Below are 22,542 nucleotides of genomic sequence, written 5' to 3'. Positions count from 1 at the left end.
TCAAAAAGAAGTGAAATGATTCCTAGCTAGGAGTTCTCTGTCTGAAAGCACCCCTGCTTTAATATTACAAAGGCATACAGAAAAACACCATAGCCTCTGCCTCAGGCAGGATGTTGTCTTCAAATGGAGAAAGAAGCAAAGATCTCTCAACTGAAAATGTCCCCACCTGTCAAGAGCTTGATTAGTTTATAAGCGGTGCCTGTAAATATAGCTTCTCTCAGCAATGGTACCCTGTCACGCTGTGAGTTACACTGTCTTTGAAAATGCATGTAACCAATCCGACTAAGTCAGTGGTCTTTTTAGAAAAGAATCCTTTTCTTTTTTTTCTATAAAACTTCTAGTTCATTTCTGGAGTGGTTAGTAGGATATATTTTCAATTGCCTGTTTTCAAATGGAAGAAAAATAATCAGTTTGAGCAAAAGAAATGGAGTTACACAAATGCCTACAACAAGTATTTAATGTTGAAAACTAAATCTATATATTTATGTCCTTTTTCCCTCCTTAAATAACCCAAGGCAATGTACATAATCCTCCTCCTTTCCATTTTACCCTCAAAATAACAACCCTGTGAGGTAGGTTGGGCTGAGAATCTGTGACTGGCCCAGAGTCAACTAGGGAGCTTCCATGGCTGAGTAGGGACTAGAACCCAGGTTCTCCCAACTCCCAGTTCAACACTCTAACCACTACACCACACTGCACATGTTATATTACTGGAATCGAAGGCTTGTCTCCACATCCCCTTCACTAAGAAAATTTCAATGTCTCCTTTCTTCTCACTCTTTCCTGCCTGTCCCATAGACTTCCAACTTAAGGACGTAAAAACATAAGCCCTGCTAGATCAGACGAAGTTCTGTCTAGTCCAGCATTCTGTTCACACACTGGCCAACCAGCTGCCTGTTTCTAGCACATCTGTGCCCTTTTTGCACAGCATGGCGCTTCTCTTGTTCCTAGGTCCTGCAGCCCCTGTCAGACAAAGCAAGTCTCACTTGCCTCAAGAAAACAGCACTGTATGAAAACATTCTATGGACCGAACCTTCCTCTGCCACAGTCAGAATATCCATGAATATTTTATGGCATAACAGTAGACTGACTATGCCCTGTGAGCAAAATGGAGAAAGGGGAAACTGAAGGGGGAAAAATGTTTTTGCTCCAGTGTATTAATTTACACTGAAAACACAGCAGGGCTTCCTTTAGAGCACCTCTCACTTTTAAAAAGAAAAATAATTCTAGAAAAAAATACCCGTACAAAACATGTACATCAAGCATAGAGGACATGCAAGCACATATAGAATTAATTGTGTGTCTTTTAAGAACTCAGGAAATGGTGGTTTAAAGAGACGCACATTTAATTCTATACGTGTGCTGCTTTCAGTTAACTGATGAGTCGTGTGTACTTCGTTATGTGAAAAGTAAACTGGGAACAACAGTGTGATGATGTTCTGTTCGGTATCCCATGCTAAGCATTATCTGTACATCTGGGGTTCTCAAACATATTTGTCACAGCAGGTGAAAAATGAATGTGTAACTAAGGACCACTTCTCAAGATACAACCGCTGTGGGAGGCCTGCTTGAGGTGGCCTTTGCATGGCAGCTATTCCATGAAGAGAGCTGTTTGAGAACACTAGCTTGCAGAATAGATGTCCCCATGGGGTGTTCTGTTGCCACCAGCAGTGTCTGGTAGTAGCGCTGAGACAAGTAGTTGAAACTAATACACATGGCAATCTGGTACACATGAAATGGCTTATTTTATGAAGCATCCATCACCCAGAGGGTGGCAGGAATATTATAAGAAGCAGTCTTAAGAAAGGAAAAAAAGCAGATCAGAGTCCATAGGAGATTATATGAAAAAGGAGAGCTCATAGAATATTTCGTGCTCTGCATGGGTGGAAGAGAGGACTAAAAATAAAAATAAATGAGTTGCTCTAATGTCACCCACTGCACTCATTCAATTCAGTATGTGAGGAGATCAACTTTCACCCACATTACATTGACTGAGGCCCAAAGCAGACATTACGTTAAACAAATAGCAAGCAGCTATGCCTTTTGTTCTTTTCTAATCTAAGGGTCTGTGCTGACACTGGAGTAAAAAAGAACAAAAGACATAGCTGCTTGCTACATCTTTAACATTATGGCTAGGTTCAAACAACACAACAAGCCAGAGTACTGGTTGAGTGTTGGGTTGTCATTGTATCTTGAGTTGTTCTGCTGTATGAATCCAGGCATGCTAACAAACTACGGTGTTATTTTCAGTGCTTGGAACACACATTATAAGCTATCTGGCTGTTAAAATCTCTAGATAAATTCATATATGAACAGCTGAGAACTATGGAAATGGGTCTTACACAAGGATTTAATGCACTGATGCGGTCATAAATAGGTTTCTAAGAAGTGGCACTGAGTCAGCAGCCTCAACCTATCTCCAGCCCTGAATACCTTCAATTGCTTGTGCTGCTTTGCCAAGCAACCAGATACGTCTACTGGAAAATATCTTTGACACTATAACATCTGGGTCTTGGGAGTGCCTTTTGAGACAGTGTAAGGGGGGGGGGGGGATGGGTAGGAAATGGTGTAATGAGATCCTTGGAAATAAATAGTTTCTCCAAACCTTAAATAGCAGTGACAGATCTGTTAGATGCCTAACAAGAAACATCTTTCTAAAAACAAAAGCAAAACAAAACACACACACACAAATTCACAGCTGTGCACAATGAAAAGTATTTCAGAGAGGTACATTTACTTGTTATACTTGCAGCACAAAAATTGCTTTGTTTCCCATGAAACATATTCTCCTAGCTCCAAAACCTGTCTAGAGTCTGAGATGGCTTAAGAATAGCTATTGAGTTGTCCAATAGGCCCCCACACAGGGAGAGTTGTAAGGATGGGCATTACTCCACAATTATGTCAAAGCAAACCTAGATTTGAATCCAACCAGAACAATACGCCCCCACATCCAAGGTTTATGTGGCTTTGAGGGCAGAAAGAAATAGGGTGACCAACTGTCAGGATTTCCCCAGATTTGTCAGGGTTTTTGTTCTCTCCTGGGTATCAGGTTTCCTTACCTGTAATTTTCTATAATATCTGGGAATGACACACTGTCCCCTTTAAGGCTGCCATTAGTAAAAAAACCCAACCCCCGGTACCCTCTTTTTTGGTTTCCCAAATAACAGCATCTGAAACTGGATGCATCCCTGAAATAGAAAGGTGAGCTCAAATATTGTATCTATTGACTCACTTTTGGTCTGTTATCAGCCACCTTTCCAAACTTGCCAAAGGCACCTTGCAGAAATTAATTACCTAGATTCTAAAAGCTCTTATACTTGAATTTAAATGGGATTGGCCAAAATAGAAAAACTATGTTCTTGGAGAGAAGCATTACAGGCAATGATACCACACACTTTCTCATTCAAGAAAGCTATAAAGACTGATATCTTCCGACAGGTTTAGCCAGTGGAATTTTAAGATGTTTTTAGAATGTTTTAGGATGTTTTTTAGGATGTTTTTAACAATGTATATTATGTTTTAATTCAGTTTTATGTATGTTATCGCTTATTGTTGTTCCTCGCCTCGATCAAAATGGAGAGGATGGTAAGAAATAATAATAATAATAATAATAATAATAATAATAATAATAATAATAATAATAATAATAATTTCACCTACATCTACCCTATATGGCTGGAGATTTATGAAGTCACAGCTCTTCCTCCCGCCCTCACAAGAACGTCTCTGCTCCAACAGCATTATGGGATAGAACCATAAACACTCTCTCTCCCTTCCTCTTTCATATTGTATTATGTAGAAATTTACCCTTGTAGTAAAACCTAACTTTTCTTCCTCCTCCTTTCCAGCATACTCCATTATGAAATGCATCACAAAATCAACGTTCCTAAAATCTCTTGATCTTACTAGTCCAAGGAATCTTAGCCAATTCATTTATTTTAAAATGAATTTTTAAAAAATCATTTTCAAACATAGGATTGAAGTGATGAATGTTCCTGGTTGGTAACACAGCTTTTATTCCTTAATGCAATATTTATTCCTTAATGCAATATATAGAACCCCATTAAAAATAGACGTGCAGAAAATCTGGAGGTTTGTATGTGTTTTGGCAGCAGCGCAATTAATGATCAACGTGCTACATGAATTCTGTAGCTGCTATATTCCAAAATGGCTGACACACAGATTGTAATACGGAATAACTAATGAACATGTGCATGTAGAAAGCTCATTTTGGTGGCAAAATAGAAATTCTTTTAGTTGAGATGGGTAGAAACACACTTAATAGCCACTATCATCACCAGTAAAGAATAGTGGATAGAATGCTAGACCAGGGAAAAGAAAACATGTTACAAAACCCTGCTCAGCTATCAAGCTCACTGGGTTCCCTTTGACCTGTCACCATCTCTTCACCATCATTTTTTATTTCAACAGGGTTGCGGTACACATTTTTGACTGATAAATGCAAGTAAGGTTGGCTTTAACTTGGGTTTGTTAGCTGAGATGCATTCACACTTACTTAAAGTACAGCAAACAACTGAGAACTTCTTACATTTTCACATTCTTGTGTGGCATGCTTTGTACCTGCATACAGTTATCACTTCTTTGGGCAAAGGCATAAGGCACTGAAATGATTGCAAAACACCATTCACTTTGTCGCCGCTGCAGTCCAAGAGCAAAGGAAATACCCATTTCACTCAAAAAGTCAACCACATAATTTACTCTTTTTTTCCTTCAATACACGACATGTTGCCATCTCCTTCAAGTGGTGATATCATTTCCGTAACTGGGCTAGTCAAAAACGTATGCTGTTTGAAATATTTATTTATTTGTTTTTTATCCCACTCTTCCTCCAAGAAATTCAGGTGGTATATATGTTCCCAACTCCTTTTATTCTCACAACAACCCCATTGAGATAGGTTAGTCTAAGAGAAACTGACTGGTTCACAGCTGAGCAGGGATTCAAAATTAGGTTTTCCTGCTCCTAGTCTGGCAATCTATCCATTTACACCATACTATAACAGTAACAATGGCTATTAATAGGGCTGGTGTCAGGAGTAGGCATGGTTGGGCATCAGCCAGGGGCCTGCACCACAGCAGGGACCCGCTGGACTTGCTCCCTTCTTCACCATTGAAAGCTTCTTGTTCATTTGCCTCTCGCTCTGGCCCAGGCAATAGTGGTGGTGAGAAGGAGGAGCAGTAGATGCCCCGGCCTACTTGTTCACTGGTCAAGCAAGCAAGTGGTAGCAATGACGAGAGAGAAGTTAGGAGCAAGAGCAGCTAGCAACAATAGTGGCGAGACAGTCCGAGGGAGGGGCCCAATAAGGGTGTCTTGCCCAAGAGCCCCCATAAACCTGGAACAGACACTAGTTATTAATAGATCTTCTACTGATCTTGACTAAATAACTTGTACTTTGCCACAAAATGAGCTTTCTACAACCACTTGTTGATGAGTTGCATGTCAGCCATCTTTGAATATGGCAGCTACAGAATTCATTCAACAGAATGGGCATGCCTACCCAAGTTAAATATGTTTCTACACAGGCCTGAAACATATTAAAACTGTAAGGTTCACTGCACTTCTGCTTTTTTATGGGGGTCTATGGCAGATCCTGGGGTAATAAAACCCTTTGAAAATTCCGAAGCATTAAACTTTCATTTCTGAATGGGGCAGATTCACTATGTGACTGACAGAAATAACCTTCACCAAGTGTCAGTACTCTTTTTGTCTGCACAGCTTCTGATAAATTTGGAGTTATTCATTTATTTTTATTAACAACTTATAAAGACCTGAATAATTCACTTATTCAGCAAGGTAAACAAGCAAACACAGTTGAAATATACAATACAAATCTTTAATGCCAATGAGTTGGACCCATGCTTGTTAATGCTTAGAGTAGACACAGTGAAATCAATGAAACTTAAATTAGCCATGGCTAGGTCATCTGGTTACAGTCTTCCACACTATGGTGAGAAGTATTGTATTTCCACTTAAATTACTATAATTATTTCTAAATGTGCAGCTATACATATAAATTAGCATACACACATTTTATGCAAAACTGTATCCACTTTTGTCGTCTTTTTCGGAGATGTGTTTCCTCTTTTTTGGCGATTCATGTGGCCACCCTATCCTATACACGTCTACTCAAAAGTAAGTCTAACTGAGTTCAATGGAGCTCACTTCCAAGTGAGTAAAGGATTATAGCCTAAGCTATGAATTCTGGGACAAAATGAGAAGTTACATGTGAGATCGTAATGTTCTTCGTTGAACTACAACTTAGTCCGAATTGGGACCTCTGCAGCTGATTTTAGAAGAGGAAAATTATCTGGGTAGATCCAATCGTAGATCAAAATTATCTGGGTAGATCCAATCGCAGATCACCTATATAATGTGTAGTTTGAGCCCTAGTACATGGCTATAGGCAAGCAATTACCTCTCAGCCTTCTCCCTTGTCCCCCTACTATAAATAATATTGTATTATTTTTAAGATGGTAATTACTGTGTTTATAACAATTATTTCCAGAGGTCCAGGAAATACATCCTGTATTACAAGCCATCCCACAGTTTCTGGGAATGGACAAGAAAGGATCCGCTTGTTGTACTTTATTCAGCTGTCAACATTATAGTTCACGTCTGTCTACTAAGTTCCATGGAAACAAGGAAGTGTGTGTGTGACTGGGTGTAATATACAGCTCTTTAGCTGGATAGCTGATCCTGTCTGTATCTGCCAAGGATTTAGAACTACTCAGAATTTAGTCATCTGTCAAAGGAGGAGGGGAATTGTTTTAACTGGGAAAATTCTTTCAATAAATTTAATAAGTTAGGGGGGAAATTTATATTGTCATCATTTAGCGGTTCTGCAAACCTCCTTATTAATCACAGGCTTTTAGAAGGAAACAAAATACAATTAAAGTAATTCTCTTTCCATTTTGTATAATGCGATATTAGAAGGTAAGAGCACCACAGATTCAACCATTCATTATAATTACATATGCAGATGTATAAAACCTGAGATCTTTTCAATATGGCCAAGGCAAAAACAGATCCCCCTTTTACCCAAACAGATGAAAAATATTTTTCAGCTCCTTCCTTGGGAGGGGAAAAAAAAGGTTAAAGGAGGTAATGGAGACAGTATCCAGGTTCATTTTATGGCAAGGAAAATTATACTTAACAGATTTTGCCCTAAGCTGTGCTCTGCAGTCAGTCATAATAACCACCTGTAACAAGCAACAGTGAATAGGCCATCCCTGTTGACACAAGGTAATGAGCTACACAAGGCTTTCAAACACTGAAATTTTCCATAGATGGTCACCATAGCCTTTTCAGTTGCCAAGACAGTAAACTCTCTTTTCTTAATTCATCCTAATCTGGGACACAACAAACTGCTCTATTCAGTTATTAAATCATTCTAAAAACATGCCATCAGCAGCTTCCAGAATAACTAACGTCTGGGAAAATGCAGCTCAAAAATGCCAGCCGACTCTTATGCATGTTGCCCGCCAAGGATTCAGATTCTAGGGCAGGAGTCCTATGATGAAAAAAATAATTTCTAAGAAGCAAATAAATCTTAATTCTATCCAAATAAATCATTCAAAAAGTTATGCTCTTTTCCTTTTTTTTTTAAAGTAGCACAGATGCAAAATTAAATTTGCCAAGCAATCCTATCTAAACACAGGTGCCAATTCTACAAGTTACTTTCTTGTATGTCAGGTGCACAACTACAATTAGATCTGGAATTGTACAGGTTCTATTCAGGTTAGCTCAGAGGTTGAGAGGGCCCTTAGCAAAGTGCCTCATGATTATGTCCCTCCAATATTGATGCCTTCTTCCCTGCCCCCGGCCATGGAGGCAGGGAAGAACAGCAGTGACAAACACCTGGGAAACTGCCACGATTTCCCACGATGTCCCAGAATGACACTATGTTATGTACTCCAAGGCATTAAAGGGAAATTTAACATGGTAGCTTCTCAGCCCCAGCTGAGAAATAACCATCAGCATTGGTGGGGCCCGAGGTCGCCATGTGCTGACCCCCAACCTGTTTTATTAATCTAGAACAAATTACTTAAGAGCACAAGCCTTAGTTCTACACTCCAATTCCCAGGAGTCACACAACCTGGCTCATCTGCAGAAGCTATATTTACCTGAGTAAAAGACCCATTGAACTCAGTGGGGCTTATTCTGAATAGGCATATATAGGATTGTACTGCAAGATGGTTAACCAACAAGACCATATCTCTCACGATGTTTGACAGACCTTTCACAAAATGCAATAAAAGCAACTCTTTACATATTTTATTCCTCTTACTTTCCATTCTTTTAGAAATGTCTTGGATTTTGGGGGGAAATTCTTAGTTTCACTTCCATTTGCAGATATAGTCACTTTTTTCTAATGAGTGCATGAAAGTGCTAGTATACAGCTCTCATGACCAATTAAATAAGGTAAAATGAGAACCAGAACTTGCAGTGCTGATGGGGAAAAGGGGCTGGAAAACAAGGTCGGGAGACACGAAAACAAAAGGAAAACGTGTCTGGTCGCCATCAACATACTGATGACATCCAGCTCTATATCTCTTCCTCATTCAATCCCAGAAAGGCAGTAGAAGTGCTCAACAGGTGTTTGGGAGCAACAAAGGACTGGATGTGGGCAAACAAGCTAAAATTAAATCCAGACAAGACAGAAAAAAAATTGTTCAGTGGGAGAATTGATCCAGGAGTATGTATATGGCCTGTTTTATGAACCCAGCCCCTAATTTCTGTGCTCTAAGTTTCTACTTCCTTTGCCCGCAAAAACTGGATTCCCCCTCCCAACCATTTATTTATAAAATAACTGTAAGGGAAGAACATGCTGAAATGAGTAGAAGGTTATAAAAATCAAGACTAAAACTATGTGAGTCTATATTTGCTTTTGTAGCATGACCATGGCAACACTGTGGTTCTGAATTGAGGAGGAGGAGAATGAAGTTTAGCATAATATATAGCATGTACATAGAAAAATTATGTTTAATTGATTAAAAAAAAGTGGAATGCATATTATGAAACTATCTGACGGCTAAAATCTTTAGCAAAATTCTGAGACATACGGAAGCCAGAATTGTATCTTTAAATGAATCTACACAAAGATCAAAATGGATCTACACAGATGATTTCCAGCATTGTCCTTAAACTTCTATGATCATTATCTGGGAGTGTCTCTGGACCCAGCATTGTTCCTGAATATCCAGTTAGCAGCTGTGGCCAGAAGTAGTTTTGAAAAGCTTGGGCCTGCTGCATCCATCCCGTGAGACATTACACACATGCTTTTGTCATATCCAGCTTAGACTACTGTGACGACGTGCTTTTTGTGGAGTTGACTTTGAAGAGTGCTCGGTAACTTCACCTGGTGCAGAAGGCAGCAATGAGAGTTTCAACAGGAACATGTTATAAAGAATATATGACTCCACTATTGCATCAGCTGCATTTGCTCCTGAGCCCAATTCAACATGCTGCTTATTACCTTTAAAATAGTTTAGGATTGATGTATCTAAAGCCTTCCTTTTCCTGCATGATCCTGCTGTTTAGGTGCTTTGGGGACATCCTGTTCTATATCCCATAATCAACTGGAATGTGGGAGGGGACAGGGCCTTCTCTGTTATGGCACCCTGTATCCTCTCTCTTCCTTGTAGGTGTTCCACCAATTGATAAAAACAATATTGTTATATAGGGCTTTTGGTCAATGACTTCTGTTTCTATGGTATATTGTGACACTGTATTATATTGACTGTTCCTCCCTAGCTGCTTTTTTGGGGGTATTGTTTTTATTGCATTCTGATAGATTTTAATGGAAATGTTTTTAGCAGCCTCAAGCATTTCTTTAATGGAATGGAAAGTACAGGATATATGTATCTTAGTAAACAAAAACAAACCATATCAAGGATAAATAAAAGGAAACATCTGCTGTGGATAAAATTCACAATATAATTTGGAAATCACTGGCAAAATTACTCTGTAAAAGCACTCCCAAAGACATATAGTACATTGTTATGGAAAACAAATTACCTGACTCCTGGAGATAGCGATACACCAAGAAATTCACTTCGTCACTGGTTATGCTCATCTTAGCCCCACCTCAATATGATGAGGTTTGCAAGAAGAATCCACGCTCTGTTCAAAGAGGAAGAACAATAAAACATTTTGTTTTGATACATCATCACTTACATGTGTATGTAAACATTAGTTTAAATGTTTATTATTAGTTATTAGTTTATTATTAGTTATAATATAAACATTCGTTTATATTATAAGTTCGTCAACATGAACTGGCCAAAAACATCTGAAGCACCTCTATGTTTTTCTACAGTTTGATGTTTAAAGCTTTGAAAGACAAAGCTGTAGTTGCAACTTATGTTTTCCAACACTCCAGCAATATGGCTGCTTCCTGCTCCTACAATTGTAGCACCTACCATTATAGCTCAGTCTGACTCTATTTTAACAGGTCAAGTAGGATGCCTTCTTCCACCATCCATTCCTCTGACTCGATAGGTCAGGGGTAGGCAACCTGGTGCCATTCAGATGTTTTAGAATACAATTCCCATAATCCCTGATCATTGGCCTTACTGGCTGGGGCTGATGATAGTTGTAGTTCAAAATATCTGGAGGGCAACAGGTTGCTTATCCTGTGCTAAGTTAATGTAATATTAAAATCCACAAGCAAATACTGAAGAACAAACAGCAGGGATGTATTTAGAACAAATTACCAAGGCATAATGCACTTTGGCTTATTTGGCAATGTGGTGCGTCCATTTGGGTCATACAGACCCACATTATTCCAACCCCAGATTAAAGCATCAAGACACAGCTATTTACACCTTATCTGCGCTATGCAAACTATATGGTCATCTGAAGAATGTGCATTTTTGAGGCAGGAAGTAAAAAGAACCCAAAGTAGCAAGACTAGGAGAGCCACTAGGCGAGGAAGCAATCAACAAACACCACTGAAAAATCAAATGTCCTTATCATGTGGTAAATAAGCCACATCGGTACAGATTCCATAACTCAGTAATGAAACAATACCTATAGAAACAGAATAGTTTATCCATGACCAGGTAGGTAGTGATTTGCAATCACATAAGCTTAAAAATATATCTATAAAATAAAGTACTTTAAAATAAATAATTATGTACACACAACGTATTGGGGGGTCATGTTTATTTTCCTTTCAAAACAAGCAACTCTCAAAATATTACTTTTTCAATATTTAGCCTAACAAGTCCAATATTTTCATTACACCTTCTCAAAAAAACCACATCACACAAAACTGCACTAAACCATAGGCTAAAGAGTAGATTCCTACAGGTTCTTTGCTTCATATCTGGCACGGGTCTCTTTTCTGGCAACTAAGAGACCCTTTGCTCAGTGAAACTCTTGTTCAGAAATGCCTGCTGCTTAGAGTAGCATCTGCTGCTTTAAGTCAGTTACACTCGTCTACAGGTTTCCCCAAAGCTGAAGGTCATGCATGACTCTAGCAGATGTCTTTGCATTATTTATGCGAGCATTTCTCTGGAGCTGTGTGGCGCTTTTATTTCACTGCCCTAATATAATTCATCAACCATTCAGATTGATTCCCCCCATGTGGTTTTCCAATTATGATAAATTAGGACACTTCTCCCTAAGTATCAATTTTATCATTGCAATAATTTGTACTTCACACAATACAAATAGTAAGTAAACTCCTTTTTAATTTTATTTTATATTTCTTGAAGAAAAGCCTGGTATCTTATCTGTAGTTAAAAGGTTTTCACTTCTTTGGAAAGGAACACATATGATTTTCTAATTAACGGTCTGATTAAAAGACCACACATAATTTACCCTACCCCAACATCTTTAAAATGTAGAGCCCATGAGGAATATTCTTTAAAGGAAGACAGAAATGGACTGTATTCAAAGGTACACCCAGGCCCCAAATTGTATTGTTATCTTAAATTACCTTAAAGCCCTGTCCTGTACCCAGGGAATGCTTCTTGATATGAGTACTGGGTTATATCCAACATTACATGAACAGAAAACTTACAAGAGTTGGCGCTCTTCCATTAGTGATTGTACAACCACTAACAAAACAGCCAACCCAGTGAGCACATGCAACACCTAGCCTAATGAAGTTATAATGAGTTGTGCAATGCCTTGCAGAATACTTTGTGCACATCAAATCACACTTGGATTTCACCCTTGTGTAGTGGTGAAAACTGGGTTTCCACAAGCAGTAGAAGCTTTGCGCTGATAGGATACCACCAATGCAACAATTATTGTCACACCAGTGCAAAATTGTGACTTGTTGAGTTGTGCTGGTGTGCTGTGTGCTGAGCTTGCTGCATCAAAGTTAGTCAACTTGGAACAACCACTATTGTTATTTGAGACAATACCAGTATTACGCAAAGGTGTTTCATCACACAGAACTGGGCATATGGTGGACATGACACGACTAAACTCTTCATCCTTTCTACAAACATTTTGGTCACAATGGTATCATCTATGGCAGTAATTCCAATTCACAAGTTATTTAACTTGATACGAAACCTAAACATGAGAGTATTGCACTGAATGATAACCACTGTCACAGTTACATCTTTAGATTCAGGATATTAATGCTTTTTCTTGTTGTTAAACTGTCCCAAGGCAGTTGAGCAAAAACTGAAATTCTTAGATGCACCATGCATCCAGCCAAACAAAAACGCCTTGTGGCAATTAGATGTTTCCATTTAAAAATCTCCCACATCATTCAATTTACAATCAAATGTCATGAGAGTGGATTTCCAAGCATGCAACAGGACTTTCTCCTCCTTTTCTCACTCCTTGAACACACACACACACACCCATACTGGGTTATTGGATATAACCCAGTATGAATTCAGTATTTTTACAACCAACACTTGCGATGCACTGGTTTGCAACATCTCAATATAAAACAATTAAACTGTCAAAAATATTCATGAATTACACTATTTCAGTGCTCTGCAGTATTCAGAGATTTGGCTACAAAATTAGATTCCAATGCAATATTCTGTGTTCTAATAAGTCACTCAATCAACACATACATGCGTATAAATTACATTGGAATTGATTATTCATATCCTTCCATGTTATTGATCCTGGAAACCTTACACTGATAACCCACTTGTTCATAACATTCTCCTATATATGTCCTTAGAGAACAACACCCAATGATCATGAATGAACATTACAGCCCTTAAGGGATCTAGTGTGTGGTCTTCCACAGATTTCTTGAGTAATTTCTGGCATGTCTGGGATTGCATCTGGTACAATTTACAGAAAAATAATTTCAGTTTGACAACCACAGGAAGAAAAATGTAAATTTTAAACACTTGAGTTTTAAAATTGTAAACCCTTGTGTTTTAGTGGAACTGGATTTATAAGGGTGCATATATTTTAACAGTTGATCTGTGCAACTTCCTCAAATAGTGGCAGCTGTTTCTGAATAGCTGCAAGGCCATGCGATTGTGTCATCTTTCTGTTCCAATAAACTACTTATACACATATTCCCCTATTGAAAAGCCATTCTGTGAGTGCAAATATTGTATATTGGAACTGGCCAAAAAGTTACGAATATTAATAAAATACAGCTCTTGGCACCAATATTTATGTGCAAATTTCCTTTTTATTATTGCCTCTTAAGATCTAGAATACCTTCACTAAATGGATTAGAAACCAAAGGAAAATCATTGTATCTATAAAACTACTTACACCCCCACCTCCACACACTACCATCTTCCTTCAAAACTTGCTACTTTTGCATTTCCAGTTATTATTATTGCAGTTCTCTCTGAATATAAAAATACTTTTTGTCTTGAAGACAGTGAAAAGGGAATTTGCTTGACATAAGTAAATCAGATTATATCTTCATTGACATTATTAGTATGCCAGAAATAATGAGATTATTTTTGTTCCTCCCACCTACACTGCCACAGGTGCCACCGCACCAGCAATCACCTGCTAGGTTGAACAATGGCTCAATCCAGAGATGCTCACATGCGGAAAAGCGCTCAGTGCTAATAGTTCAGGGAAGATGGAGAGTGAGGCAGGCACACAGATAAGAGGCAGAGATGCTTATCTCTACCAGTGTTTGGAAATGAATAACCTTTCACATCTTGAGTACAGAAGTTAATATACACACGTTGCTGTGATCAGAGCAGATAGTCTAGCCAAGTTATTTCCATTTTTGCTCAGGCAAGCTATTATATATTCACAAGCAAGGCAATAGATCTTTTCTTCCTTTGCATTATGGGCATTTTGGTCTTCTGTGTCGGGAGACTGTTGTCGGGAGACTGGATGTAGAAGGCTTTATTTCTCTCGGGATCCTGCACAGGTTAGCGTAAGGGTGGCTGAGTTCAATTTTGTATAGTCTACTTTTGCTTTCACTATAATAGGATTTGCCATTTTGGATATCAACAGCAAACTGTGGTTTGATCAAACTTGGAAGCATTCTATGAAACAGAACATGAGATCATTAAGGGTATATTCCATTAAGACAGTGTGAGCACAGAGGTTGTTCCCAATCCTCCAAATCACGGTTTGGAGATTCAGAGAAAGCAGCCCATATGCAATCTAGTTTAAGAACACCTGCCTTTCTGTTACAGACTAAACTTTACCACCACTACCACTGTTTGATAGAATCCCAGACCCAGTGTTCTGGCCTCACCTGAAATCAGACAAGAGGTCCATAGGTGGACTAACCTTCTGCACACCCCAAGATAGTGCCCATAAAGCACTTGTTCTGTGCATGCAATATCCGGTCCCTGGTCCAACCATCTCAGGATTGTTCAGGAGCAAAAACCTATCACTGACCTCTTTCTATCTTTAGAGATTGCTACAATTAAGGGGAAGTGATCGGATTTGGGAGAAAGGGTTGGGGGAGCCTCCAACAAAATAGACAAAATTATTGTACCAAAGTAACATCTTAACATCATCATCATCATTATCATCATCATCATCATCCGCCTCTCCCTCTGGGTCGAGGCGGGGTACAACACAAATGCAAACACCACAAAATACATATAACTAATTAAAACATTTAAGACTAATACATTATTAAAAGCAGCACATTATTAAAAAAAAGCATCTTAAAATTCAACTGGGTAGGCCTGCCGGAAGAATGATTGCCCATGGGAAGGTGCCTGGAAGCGTTACTCAGGAAGGAGCTGCCTGTCCAGCTACACCAATGGACTCCGCGCCTCAGCCTGAACTGTTCCTGTCCCCGCCCACCAGCAACACCAGGTACTTAAGGCGGGGCTGCCAGGAACTGTGGGAGAAGGTGCCTGGAACATAACAATGAATATGTCTTTAATTGCTGCAAAATACTCTAGTGGACAATGGTTAGGTTAGGGTATCATTTCTGCAAGATTATGGTCTCAGCATGCTGTAGGATACATTTGCTCGGCAACAACCAATTCATAATAACCCAAAAACAGAAGTTAAGACAAAAATGCAGAGTACAAAAATCAAGGAGTTCGTCAAAATTTAGACTTTTCTTGCATAAAAAATACTGAGCATCTTGATTCACTTGAACTATAGTTTGACATATTTTGACTACTGAAGATAGTAAACATCACTACACCAGTGCATAGCTTCTAAGCACATGAGTACTGGTAAGCAAGTCCATAGGCTACCATCTCTCTTACAAACACACACACACTGCTGTCAGCCATAGAGTAAGCTAGTGTAAAGTAAGTTTTATAAAATCAAAATATTTAAAAACAACAACAATCTTGAATCCTTTTTCTAAGATCCTTTAAATTCTGAATTTTCAAGCCTTGCCTATTTATAGGATTGCCAGATGTTACTTATTTTCCAGATCACTTTCTGGAGGTGATGTAGGACATCTTTATTTTTATACAGGCCAGATGTTTAGTGGCAGGTTGTTTTTCACATTTGGATTATTTTACCAGAAGTTTCATTTTTAAATATTCTTAGCTGTCTTAAGTCTATGAGATAGCTAGAGCAAAGAATAACTTGAGAGAGGGAATTCAGATACACTCGGAGATTAATATACAACCCCTGGCATTTGAAGCTGATTCTTTGCAGGGGGGAAAAGTGTGTATGAAGACATTAGGATGCTTTTAGTATTTTTTTTTGTTTTAACAACTTATACTATGTTTTTAATCAGTATTTTATGTATTTTGTACTTACTGTGGTTCCCTGGCTCGATCAAAATGGAGAGGCGGGTAAGAAATATTATTATTATTATTATTTATTAATTATTATTATTATTATTAATTATTATTATTATTATTATTATTTGTTAGATCCTAATTTAGAACTGTAGCCATGTGTTGTTGTTTTAAATTGTTTCCGTTATTTAGATTTCAAACGTTAAGGACAATATACATCAATAGGAGGATCTGTGTACTCAAACTACCTGCCCAAATCTTTTAAGGGAAAGAAAAAGAAAAGCCCAAATTCTCCCCTTTGAGGTAACTTCACAGCTGCAGCAGTACTGAGAATTGCTTTCTCTACCATTCCATGATTAAGCATCACAGGACAAAGAGTCACATTGATGTCTGATACAAGTAGAAACAGAAGTCTATTTATAAAGAAAAGAAGCAAAGAAATTGCTAGTCTTCTCTTTGCTCCCTCACACATGCCCCTCTTTCACTATCCCATCTCTACTGGAACACATCTAATGTTTCATCCACCAGATGAAAGTCTCTGGAAAAAGTTCCTGCATAGTGATGTACCATATTCTACATTCTAATAGTGAATTCATTCTCTGAATGTGGATCTTTATATGGCCCACAGACAAGAGGAAGGTATCCACAGGCTTGGGGAAAGCCCAAGGTTTTCAGGAGTACAAAAATAATTATAATGATTGAGGCCCAGTATTGGGCAAAAAGCGGGATACAAATAATAATAATAATAATAATAATAATAATAATAATAATAGAAAACATTTTTTTAAACTGGCAGCTCAGATCCACATCTGCAAACGGGATAATGGGCTTACCTCACATGGTTGTTCAAACAAAATGGGCCTGTTCAGGCAACACACTAAGCCATGGTTAGGCTGCTAACCCTTTTGCACCAAATAGTTAATGAGCATGCTGAAACTGTGTTACGTAGCCACCATGGGTAGGAATGGTTCACGCAAGATGCTAAGCCATAATGTTTAGCTCAAAATGCTTAATCACCATGGCTTAGTGTGTCATCTGAACAGGGGCAACATGCCACATTTAACAAAAATGGAAGTGTGCATTATATAGATTAATAACATAATCCACATGCTAGTATGTTAGCATCACCATTCATTCGTTTTCTAATCAGTGATCTCATAGGAAGTTCACGGCACAAATTGAGTGATTTCATCAGCTATCCAATCAATCCAAGAACTTCAAATGAAATACCAATTTATTAAACATGATGGATCTCCAGTCTCTTCCTTTACTGTACAGATAATTCACCAATCTCCTGGTATGGACTGAAAACCAAAGCAATTTATTTAATGTCTAGCACTTTAAACCAACTTGGTGCTAAAGGCCTTCATTAAGAGATCAACCAGTAATACAGTTAGTCAGATGTTTTACAAGTAGTGGTTACTAATCAACAATACCCCTCCTTTAAAACCACACCTTTCACATAGAACCCAGCCTTTGGCTCATTAATTCACTCTGAGTTGCTTCCAAAAGATCATTAGAAGCATCCCTTTGTACAGCCATAATCAGCAGAATGTTCTTCTGGATGAAGCCTAGAAAAGGGCTCAAGTGTGGTTGAAATAAAAATACATAGCTTTATCCATTGCCTTACAGACATCACAGGAGAGAGAAACTATCACCTGTATTTTTTTTATTTTTATTTTAGCCAAATGAGGAGCAAAGATAAAACTTCCAGAAGGGAGGTGTCTGCTCCTCTTCTCATCATCTCCCTGCAATTGGCTGCATATCCGGTATACTGAGAGCAATTGGAGGAAAATAGTAAGTATAGCTCTTAATTCCCCAATACTCTCCTCCGCCATTACCTGAGATCATCCCATATCAAGAGCAGTCTTGTGAATAGATATGATATTCAGTGGGTTCCTCTCCACTTGGAGTAGTAATTTTCAAACTGCTTTGTGGGGAATCTGGGCTTTATGGGGTATCAGGGATTCCTCAAAAAAAAAAAAAAAAAAAAAAAGATCAGCAATAGCAGATCAGCTTTGCTGAAAGACAACTAACCCTTCCCTTGCAATATGGATCCACCAGGGAATATTTGGCATTCTAAACTGCATGCTCATTTTATGTAAGTCATTCCTTTCGGTGCCTCCTGAAAACGTCATTATTCCAGGAAACCTTTCCTTAATGACTAGCAACAATTTACTGTACATTTTGCACCTTTTGAAATCTATTTTAAAGTGTTTTATTCTGTTTTTATTTGTTCTTGTACACTGCTCTGAAATTTTCAGTGTAAATAAATATTGTAAATAAATAAATAAATAAACAGGTGGAGACAGTGACTCTGAGAGTGTACCATAGAACAGAGATTCTCAAACTGTGGTATATTAACTCCATTCACTTATTTATTTATTTATTTATTTATTTATTTTTCTGACAACAGTCGAGGGCATTTTGACCAGGGCTGGATTATTAAACAAGCTAACAAAGCCTTAGCGCATAATATCCATAATACAAGTTGTCTTCTAATTTTTCTCTACAAATTTACAAGTTAAGAGGCCCTTCATAACAGCCTGGCCTAGCACCTGTGATTTTCTTCAGATTGTACTGAAGAATGTTTTTTAAAAATAATATCTGATATTAAGTATGCTAAAAATATGCAATGACCAGCTGAGATCCCTCAGAATTTTCAAGTGGTCCACAAAAAACAAAAATTTGAGTATTGCTGCTCTACAATATGCTTCCAAAGTTTTTGCAATCCACACGACCTGTGAGGATAAGCTAACGTGAAAAGTATTTGCTTAAAGTTCATAATTTAAAAAGCCATCAAGGCAGTGAACAAGAATTTTAAAAACTGAAACTACGACCCTGTTCAGTTGACACACTAAGCTACAGTGGTTAAGAATTTTGAGCTAAATATTGTTGCTTTGCATGTTGTATGAACCATTCCTAATCATAGTGGATATATAACCACAGTTTAAACACACTCACTAATCATTTGCTACAAAAGGGTTAGCGGACTAATCATGGTTCAGTGTGTTGTCTGAACACGCTCGATAACATCATAAAATGAACATTAAAACCATAAACATTTTAAAAATTACATAATTTAAAAGGCAAAATTAAAAAGATGCCTCTTTACGCCCTTTCTAATATTAAGAGAATGGGGGACAATTGTAGTTTGTGAAAGGGCACGTTCCTCCGCTTAGGAATAACACAGGAGAAAGCCCTTTCATGTGTGTACAACCAACGGGTCTCTACAAGCATATTAGCATCCCTGAGGGAGCCTTTCCTCCTGATCTTAATATCTGGGCAGGTTCATAAGGGAGGCCAAAACCTAGGCCACTGTAAAGTGATGTATGTTGGGACAAAAAATCCCAACTTCAAATATAACCTGATGGGATCGGAGCCGCCAGTTACTGACTAAGAAAGAGATCTTGGGGTTGTGGAGGACAGCTCAATGAAAATGTCGGCTCAGTGTGCGGCCGCTGTAAAGAAGGAAAACTCCGTGTTACACATTATTAGAAAAGGAATTGAGAATAAAACTGCCAGTATCAACTGCCTTTATACAAATCTGTGACGCGACCACACTTAGAATATTGTGTGCAGTTTTGGTCACCACCCCTAAAAAAAAGATATTGTAGAGCTGGAAAAATGCAGAAAGGGGCAACTAAAATGACCAAGAGAGTGGAGCATCTCCCCTATGAGGGGAGGTTACAACAGCTGGGATTGTTTATCTTAGAAAAAAAGGAGGCTAAGGGGAGACCTGATAGAGGTATACAAAATTATGCATGGTGTGGAGAATGTGGATAGGGAGACATTTTTCTCCCTCTCCCATAATGCTAGAACCTGGGGTCATCTCATGAAACAGATTGGTGAGAGATTAAGGACAGATAAAACTAAGTACTTCTTCACACAGCGCATAGTTAAGTTATGGAATTCACTACTGCAAGATATGGTGATGGCCAACAATTTGGATGGCTTTAAAAGGGGGTTGGATAAATTCCTGGAGGAGAGGGCTATCAATGGCTACTAGTCCTGATGACTATGTGCTACCTTCATTATTAGAAGCAGTGAGCCTATATACACCAGTTGCTGGGTGGGAGGGTGCTGCTGGACTGTGTCCTGCTTGTGGGTCCCTAGTCGACAGCTTGTTGGCCATTGTGTGAACAGAGTGCTGGACCCTTGGTCTGATCCAGCATGGATCTTCTTATGTTCTTATAATGATAGGCGGTCCCTTAGATATATGGATAGATATTGCACATAAAATTTACTATGCAATCTTCTTCCCTCCCCTCCTACACTTAAAAGCTATTAGCTTGCTTGGTTTATTTTTCAGTCCTCAGCTGGTTTTCTTAATGACATCAGCCTCCAGCATTTAAGGTCTGAAAGCAGTAGTGGATCTTTTCCAATTCCCTTTGCTCCATAGTGAAAAGGGTCTTTGCTGTATTGATCTTTTCTTCTTGGCAGTTTACTGAGAGAGAGAGAGAGAGAGAGAGAGAGAGAGAGAGAGAGAGAGAGAGAGAGAGAGAGAGAGAGAGAGAGAGAGAGAAGCAGCCCTCTTAATTAGTGTGATTGTGTTGTATTGTACTTCATGACCTACTTCTGAGTCACAAGAACTTTGGTTACTCCTATTTTATATAATTGAAAAAACCTGAGCTTTAGACGATTTATTAACACATTATTCTAAGCAATCAAGGGGAAAGGAAATAAGAAAAAAGATTTAGGACATAGACAATTAATGTTAAGATAAACCAGAAAGATTAGTGCTAGTAAGAACACCGTTATTTGTGAAGCTGGTTTTAGACAGTGTCCCTACAGTGGACAAATATGTGGAAATTACAGTTACAGTAACTACCTGGAATAATCAATTTACATCAACTTATGAATTGAGCCTGCATAGTTTAGCTGGTTTATATAGCAACTAAAGCTACCAACTTTTGATCTAAAAAATAATGGCTTTCTGAGTGGGCCGTCAAGGACAGAGCAAGGAGAGTCCTGTGACATCTTAATGTGATGTTGACACAAATGTGTTTACACATTTAATATAATGGAACTTCTTATTTTTAAAAACAGACAACAAATTGAAACATTTAAAAGGATGTGAGGAATTCTAAACCACATATCTTGATGCTATCTTGGCAAATGTGCGTTCAGAAAACTTAATTTGCTGAGACAGTGGTCTGGTTCACCCATCATTCTGGGCAATTCCTGGCTTGCTAAACTGTGAGAGGAACGGGGCATGCAAGTTGCACGTGTGCCATTTCCGATTGCAGTCAACAACTCAGGAAATTCCTGGGTTCTTTCATGATGCCCAAATGTGGAAACTCTGGGTTGTTTCTGAGTTAAACAACCTAAAGTTAACCCAACAACAAACCATGGGTAATTATTGGGTTAACTCTGTGTGCCGCATGCATACTTATAAGGAAGATTCAGAGGGCAGAGGAAGGGGTGTTTAACTCCTCACTGTTCTCTGAAAATGTTCCCCAGGCTGTTTCCCACTTTTCTGAGCTTACGTTGAGTTTCAAAGTAAGGTCAGGGGTGGGTGAGAGAGAAATCAATCAAAAACATCCTAGGAAAACACTTGCAGTGGGTGGGTTGGGATTGGATTGGCATAGGGGAAGATTTAAGCAAAATTCTACATTGGTGTTATAGGGAAACCCAGAATTGGGAACACCAGTTTTCATTCGTGTAGACAAATGAGTGTCTCCACAATGTTTTCAAACCAGCAGCAATGCTGAGAAAGCATATTAAACATGAAGAATAAGTGATCAACATATTTTGTAGGAGCATCAACACGAATGTTTCCTTTTCTGAGATGAGTAATGTAAGTGTTCCTTAAAAATATGCAAAATCTTGCACATATTGCTGTGGGAGAAGTCTGCAAGTAAATGTACACCTCAGAATGACTTATCTTTATTTATAAGGAAACCGGGTGGAGGTGGTAGATAAAACATAGAAAATATCAGACCACAGGCCACTCCTAAGCAAGACTGCAGGAAAGAATATGAACTGATAATGCATTTAGTAGATGCAGTTTAGTATGCTTAAGAGCATAGTCTCCACTGACAACTGCTTTATTCTGACAAACACAGTCAACAAACAAAAGACAAACCCCAGATCATTCATATCACCTTAAATAGTTTTGCCCAGTGAAGATAAAAATGTGGCTAATAATTAACTATGGAAAAGGTAGCCTGTTTTACTTATCTAAAATAATCACAGTACTTTCTTTCTTAATAGCTCCATCAATTAATCAAACCAAAAAATGTTAAGAATGCCAATTGTTGTTGCTATTAAATATACTATCATCACGGTAGTCGAGAGAGCAGTAAAGGAAAAAAAAAGGCAAGTCCTCATTCCAAGGAGTTTACAATCTACATTTTGACAGTGAGTGAGACAATAGGTGAG

General features: G+C 38.4%; 1 protein-coding gene across 2 annotated transcripts in view; it reads right to left on the bottom strand.

Moving 5' to 3' along the window:
- TBL1X (transducin beta like 1 X-linked) overlaps positions 1-22,542 on the bottom strand; it is a 171,738-nt gene that overhangs the window by 40,104 nt on the left and 109,092 nt on the right. For both annotated transcript variants that reach the window (XM_063126363.1, XM_063126362.1), the window contains exon 4: positions 10,037-10,141. In XM_063126363.1, the coding sequence (XP_062982433.1) occupies positions 10,037-10,094 (58 nt within the window). In that variant the 5' untranslated portion in view covers positions 10,095-10,141. The remainder of the gene's footprint in view (positions 1-10,036; positions 10,142-22,542) is intronic.

The sequence above is a fragment of the Elgaria multicarinata genome, chromosome 5 (genome assembly GCF_023053635.1).
Source record: "Elgaria multicarinata webbii isolate HBS135686 ecotype San Diego chromosome 5, rElgMul1.1.pri, whole genome shotgun sequence".
Classification (NCBI taxonomy): Eukaryota; Metazoa; Chordata; class Lepidosauria; order Squamata; family Anguidae; genus Elgaria; species Elgaria multicarinata.
The sequence above is the reverse complement of the archived record's forward strand: the minus strand, read 5'-3'. Positions and strand labels throughout refer to the sequence as shown.